Consider the following 6525-nt stretch of genomic DNA (forward strand, 5'->3'; position numbering starts at 1 on the left):
CAACAACGGTTCATCCTAATTTTAAAACAAAAGAAAAGGAACCTAAAGACAAAGGATAAACAAAATACGAGGGCAATTCAAGCATAACGCCACTCAGAGGCGGCTGGAACTCGAAATCGCCATGAAGATGAATCAAACAGAATAAACGAGCAGTAATGCGAAAGAATAATAACACTTATGATAAACATGTATGTGATTAAGAGTCATCACGATTACTTAGTACGCGAAAAGATAGTAGTTTACACAAATCTAGCGTCGCACCACCCGAATCGACCGACTTGACAATGGTACCCTTTATCCACCACACAACACATTCACCCCTAATTAGGGATCGACCATCCAACCACACATGGATTCCGACAACTGTCGACCGCATACTCGTTCAACACCGAGCAAACTCCCCCAACACGGGGACACATCCATTAGTGCACCAAACAGGTGACTAACCAACCATTACCGCAACACAAGGCAACTTCAAATGAACAGTTAACAGAACATACATGTGCATAACTTACCATACATATGTATGTCGGACCAATACCATAATCGGACCCATTCAGTTGGACTGAAATAACAAGGATTTAGAGACGTGACAAAACGAGAAGCAAACCAACAAAGCAATAACAAATTGTACAAGGAAACAGAGAGAAAACAATCGAATGCTCAGTCTGAGCAGCTCAGATGTTAGCCTCAACAATAAAACATTATAGTTGAGTTTCCAGGAACACCACGAGGAGGTCTCTGAGCTCGTTCCCATCTAACAGTAAATCTCAATACATTCGTCCTTGAACTAGCCCCATAAATGGACCTTCATGGAGTGTGAATAGGGCATATCGAGATGGTGCAAGTGCGTGTAGTGCATTCAAAACGTGATGAAAATGAGCTTTCATTGGTCGAAATTGGTCTTGTGTTTGACGAACTTCGACTTGTGTTTCCGAATTTATAAATTTCATTTACGAATTTGAACTTTCATTTTTGAGTGGTCTACGAAAACCGAACTTTCATTTCGAATTTGAGCTTCCATTCGGTGAAAAACTCCTTTCATCCGACTAAAATCAACTTTCATTTTTCTCTAACTTGTTCTTACATTTGCTGAATTTGAGATTGAAAAGGTGTAGTTCACCAAATAGCTGACTCCTCCACAAGACAGATCTTTCATGACGAACGAACATGCGACTGATTTTCACGATTTCGACCTATATCTCCACTTTCCCATGGTCGAGACTGTTCAACACAAGGCAGTTATTGTCAGGCGACGGTGACATAGCTAGTCCAGCCAGGCTAGACCCGTCGCAATTGGATTCTAATCGAGTATACCGTAGTTCTCTTAGTGAAAAAAGAGTGAAACTTTCACCTATCTTCAGGCCTCGGGGGATATAAGGTGAGTCTCTAAAACAGCCAAGACTTGAGGAGCTCGACCGACAGAATGATAACATTTTTGATAACAAAGACAATATACCCTGCTTCGAAATAATATGGCAATTTTTCAGCTGTGCCCCCAGCTGGATCGAAATGGTCAAATATATGATCTACTTCCACAGAGCTGACCCGTCTATCGACTACCTAGTCGATGAAGGCTGTTAAACGATAATCAGGATATTTGCGGCGGGTGAACTTGTCGTAGTGTCAATGACTGCATAGGTCATAACAGCCTCGCACAAATACACCCAAGCCACGGACTGGTAGATGTTTAACTGGAAGGAGAGGGATTGGTAGGAGATGGACTTGCACAAGATGGAGTGGTAGGAGACGGGCTCGTAGGGCCGGTAGTGCTTGAAGTGGTCGTCCTTGTGATTGGCGGGCAAGTGCAGTCCTTAGTAGTATTCAGATGGCAATGACCTCGACCATATTCGAAGTTCTGGCAGTAGTCCCCGCGACTGTCACAGTCAGGAGATCTACAATCTCGCTTTCCAGGATCTGGTCCGGCCGTGATATCACAATAGCAAGGTTGGTGAATATGTAGGTGGCAGGCCCCTTTGCCTTTAGCAACGTTCTTGCAGTAGTCGCCAGCCGATGAGCAATTGGTTGACAGGCAAGAATGCCCATGGGGAGTCGGGGTTGTGGTACTTGTCGGGGCCGACCCTGTGGTGGTCGATAACGCGCCCGTTGTAGTGCTGCAAGGAGCGGCGGTAGTCGTGGATGTGGTCGGCCCTGGAGCAGTCGTCGGACCCGTTGTAGTGCTGCCAGGGGCAGTCGATGGACCCGTTGTAGTGCTGCAAGGAGCGGCGGTAGTCGTGGATGTGGTCGGCCCTGGAGCAGTCGTCGGACCCGTTGTAGTGCTGCCAGGGGCAGTCGATGGACCCGTTGTAGTGCTGCAAGGAGCGGCGGTAGTCGTGGATGTGGTCGGCCCTGGAGCAGTCGTCGGACCCGTTGTAGTGCTGCCAGGGGCAGTCGATGGACCCGTTGTAGTGCTGCCAGGGGCAGTCGATGGACCCGTTGTAGTGCTGCCAGGAGATGGAGTGGTAGGAGACGGGCTCGTAGGACCGGTAGTGCTTGAAGTGGTCGTGCTCGTGATTGGCGGGCAAGTGCAGTCCTTAGTAGCATTCCGATGGCAATGACCTCGACCATATTCGAAGTTCTGGCAGTAGTCCCCGAACCTATCACAGTCAGGAGATCTACAATCTCGCTTTCCAGGATCTGGTCCGGCCGTGATATCACAATAGCAAGGTTGGTGAATATGTAGGTGGCAGGCCCCTTTGCCTTTAGCAACGTTCTTGCAGTAGTCGCCATTCGATGAGCAGTTGGTTGACGGGCAAGAATACCCATGGGGAGTCGGGGTTGTGGTACTTGTCGTGGCCGACCCTGTGGTGGTCGATAACGCGCCCGTTGTAGTGCTGCCAGGAGCGGCGGTAGTCGTGGATGTGGTCGGCCCTGGAGCAGTCGTCGGACCCGTTGTAGAGCTGCCAGGGGCAGTCGATGGACCCGTTGTAGTGCTGCCAGGGGCAGGGGTACTGCTCGCAGGCTGGGCTGTTGTAGTTGTCCCACCACCATTATTCGAACAACCACTAAACGAGGCCATCAAAAGGGCCGCCACAACGCAGATGAGAGAGGTATTTCGCATGTGAATGTGCGGAAAATAACTATCAGAAAAGCTCATCAGACTCACCGAGCAATCATCAGCGATCCTGCAACAACTTCGTGCATTAGCCTACATGCGAGGCAAGCGTGGCACCCGTCCAATAAACGAACTCTAATAGGCGTGATCCATTACACCGAGGGATGCTGGACCGCGTCGGAAAGACTCCCGTGGGGCACAGAACCCCTCGCGAATCATCAACGGTTACGCTCGATGCCATGAAACGAGCATCCTCGAAGGGTGGACACATGATATCCTTGGAAAACACTCAGTAAGCGCCTTCTGCGACTTGAACACTGCCGCACACGCCGCAAGAATCGTCGGCTGGCGAGCTTCCTCGAATGCTTACAAGCTTCCTCGGATACTTACAAGCTCCCTTGATAGTTATCCAGCCTCGAGCGCTAACATAATGATGTGGACGAAGGGTGGTGACTCGCGCTCTATAACAAGGCTTGCTCTGTGTTGCAAATTGCAATGCACGCATGCACCTCCATCCAGCTTGGGACGCGTGCGCCTCCATCCAGCTTGGCACGCATGCGCACATGCTTATCGTAAGACAAAACTCGGCTTGATTGCTACCATACCATATAATAATGATACCATATAAGTCTGTGTAGTTGTTGGTCCGCTTGTATCGCTGTATTTTTCTTTCTGAGTGGGTAAAGCAGGTTCCTTGATGAGTTGGATGATTGTGGATCTGCTCATGGCCGAGACCATGGCTCCACTCTCCATCGAGACCATGGCTCCACTCCCCATCGGGACCTCGCGCCATCATTTCATGGCGGGATCATTTCATGGCCTAAGGGCGGGTTTGTCGAGTACGACGAGTGGGCGGAAATGCGATGAGCGAGGTGCTTTGCATTGGATTATTCACCACACATCGCGCGCACAAGGAGACAGCCTCAGCACAAGGACCTCTTAAAGCCGTCTTTAGAAGCCGTCTTAAAGCACAAGGACATGGACTTTTGCAACGTCTTAAAATCCTGAACTTTTTCCGTCCTTCTACTTGGCAGAAAAGCGTATCAACAGCATCATAATGCAGCCGACTAACAGTCGAAGAAGGGCCAAGCCAAATGTGTCTCTCCAACGGGCCGTCAAGCATAGCGTCTATTTTCCCCACATCGCAGCGACGGCCTATGTAGTCAGCCAGGAATTTCCAAGACTTAGAACCATTGCCAGCGCCGTCAGCATAAAAGCGATCGATGTTAGCAATAAAGTCAGAAAGGGAAATCCTCATTCTTCGTCCCGAAACAGCAAATACGACGGCACCAGTTTCCACTGGGCAGGGAACCCAATCTCGCATCTGTTCCAACCATTTGTCAGTCTTGTTCGCTTGAAGTGGAGCGACCGAAATTGTCTTGTTGCCTACTGAGTGAATCGCTGAGACGACTACTATACACGTCAATACATACTTGCTTCGAGTTGAAGTATCGCAAGAAGATCGATATGAGGCATCCGAAGACCCTTGATGATAACAGGCGTGCTAGTCGCTGCGAAATTGGACAATTGTTTTGCTGACAATCTGTCGGCGTTCAGTGTTGGTATATCAACGAGCATGGTGCCTTAAGTACGGCATCATCAACTGAGGGATATACTGGTGAATCATCATTATCGCTCTCCCAACCCCCGTAGCACACAATGTGTCTCCTTCGGATGAAGAAAGCCTTCTTGGATTGAGTATAATCAGACAGCCTCGTGAGGCGTTCCCCTGCTATTATATGATATAATTTATATCTAGTGTAGTATTATCTCAATGGGCAAATCACTAGCGGAGAGATAAACAGAGTTGTTATGCCACTCGGGAGAGTTAATAGACATTGCACTCAACACGTGAGGAGGGCCACGTCTCAATTTGAGACTCTCAAATCCATAGATTTCATGTTGGAATCGTCGCGTTTCCAAAACAGCGGAGGATCGAAGTGCTCCACGATGTGCATCAAGAGTGACAACTCCACATTTCCGATCACATAAATTGCAATGGCATGCGGTCGTTTTTCAGTAAAACCGTCGACTCGACAGCCCCGGTCTCCTCACCGATTCGCAATTGCTCACCTGTTCAGTACTAAACAAGTACTGTTGCAGACTTTAATCCATATTTTGGTAATTTCGGCCGAACTTGTTATTCATACATACATTATAAATGTGACCTTTACCAGGGCATGGTCGCTGATTTCGCAGCTGCTGAGTATACTGCCAATTGCTTTTATCCAATCTAAGCCGAGAATCCCGGCCAAAATGATTCTATCCGACGGTTCATTATTGCTATGTTGCCGGCATACAGCAACTAACGGTTGGTCTGTGAGTAAGACCTCCCGTGACACCACAGTCGTCTGCCATTGAAAATCGCTGGGAAGACTGATGTTGGTCAAGAGTTGATATTGATAAGACTTTTGAAATATAGTATTGATCGACTTTGTACGACCAGCACTAGCGTGAGTGCTGCCACTCAAGCCTGAAGTGGATGACAGGATGGTAATGGAACAACCAGAATCAATCAGGATGTATAGTCCCTTAAGAACTATAAGTAATACACTCGAAGCAAGGCTAGGGGCGCTTACTTTATTGGGCTCTTGCCTGTCATCTGTGATCTTTCGGGACGGGCATACACTGGGCCAGTGTCACTGGCCCAATGGCCATAGCCTCCGCACACATAACATTGCTGTTGATTTGACCAGCCACAGAACCACGTATACGGAGAACTTCCTCTCATAGCTTTGCCTCGTCCCTTAGTCTTCTCTTTTCCCTTTCTATAGTTGGTTCCTTTACTAGGAGACCAATTGGAAGACCATCCCTTGGAGCCCTTGCTGCCTTTCTTTCCACCATACGAATATTGACCCTTGGCAGGAACCGATGCGACAGCACCCAACTCCTTCTGGCCCGGTGCTTGAGTGGAAGTGCCGGCATCCTCCACTTCAAAAAGTGGACGAGTGAGATCAATGGCTTTAGGCAAAGTTCGTTCCTTGGGAGCCAAGGCCGACCACATGCCATAGCTTTGCTTGACAGCTTGAGTCTGTGGCAGACTATTCCAGTAGAAAGTCGCCGCAACTTTTTCATAACTTTTAGAGTCAAGATCCTTGAATGCCAGCACTGTGTGGTGTCGGGTATCGGCTCCGTAACAATCAACAGTGTCTTTGCCAATGCTAAATTGCATGGCAAGCAACTTCTTAAAGCTCTGTTTCTCCCCCTGACCGAATGATCGGTGGAGGCGGAGCCAAACTTGAAATTTCACGCTCAACGGCTTCGTCATCCAAAGAAGGATCGAAGCTTTGTTTAGACAATAGTCGATAACCTTTACCTGTCAGACTATTGATTAGATTGGACCTTCTCTCTTTTGGGGTCCACTTCTTAGATCTGGCTATTGAACACCAGCGCGCCTGCCACTCGTCGAGCGACATCGCGTCAGCGGTCTTTTCGCCGCTATATAAGGCCAACTTTGGAGCCTTGAAACC

General features: G+C 48.5%; 2 protein-coding genes across 2 annotated transcripts; both read right to left on the reverse strand.

The window, feature by feature from the left end:
- Positions 1-1278: 1278 nt before the first annotated feature.
- Pmar_PMAR015874 (hypothetical protein) lies at positions 1279-4633 on the reverse strand (the record flags this gene model as incomplete). The annotated part of the gene is made up of 4 exons (XM_002787473.1): positions 1279-2802; positions 3565-3651; positions 4128-4441; positions 4489-4633. 4 exons carry the CDS (start codon positions 4631-4633, stop codon positions 1825-1827), a joined length of 1524 nt encoding a protein of 507 aa, XP_002787519.1. The 3' UTR covers positions 1279-1824.
- A 997-nt stretch (positions 4634-5630) lies between these two features.
- Pmar_PMAR015875 (hypothetical protein) lies at positions 5631-6227 on the reverse strand (the record flags this gene model as incomplete). The annotated part of the gene is made up of 1 exon (XM_002787474.1): positions 5631-6227. The coding sequence occupies one exon, from the start codon at positions 6225-6227 to the stop codon at positions 5631-5633; it is 597 nt and encodes a 198-aa protein (XP_002787520.1).
- Between the last annotated feature and the right edge of the window lie 298 nt (positions 6228-6525).

Source organism: Perkinsus marinus (assembly GCF_000006405.1).
Source record: "Perkinsus marinus ATCC 50983 genomic scaffold scf_1104296929362, whole genome shotgun sequence".
Lineage (NCBI taxonomy): Eukaryota > Perkinsozoa > Perkinsida > Perkinsidae > Perkinsus > Perkinsus marinus.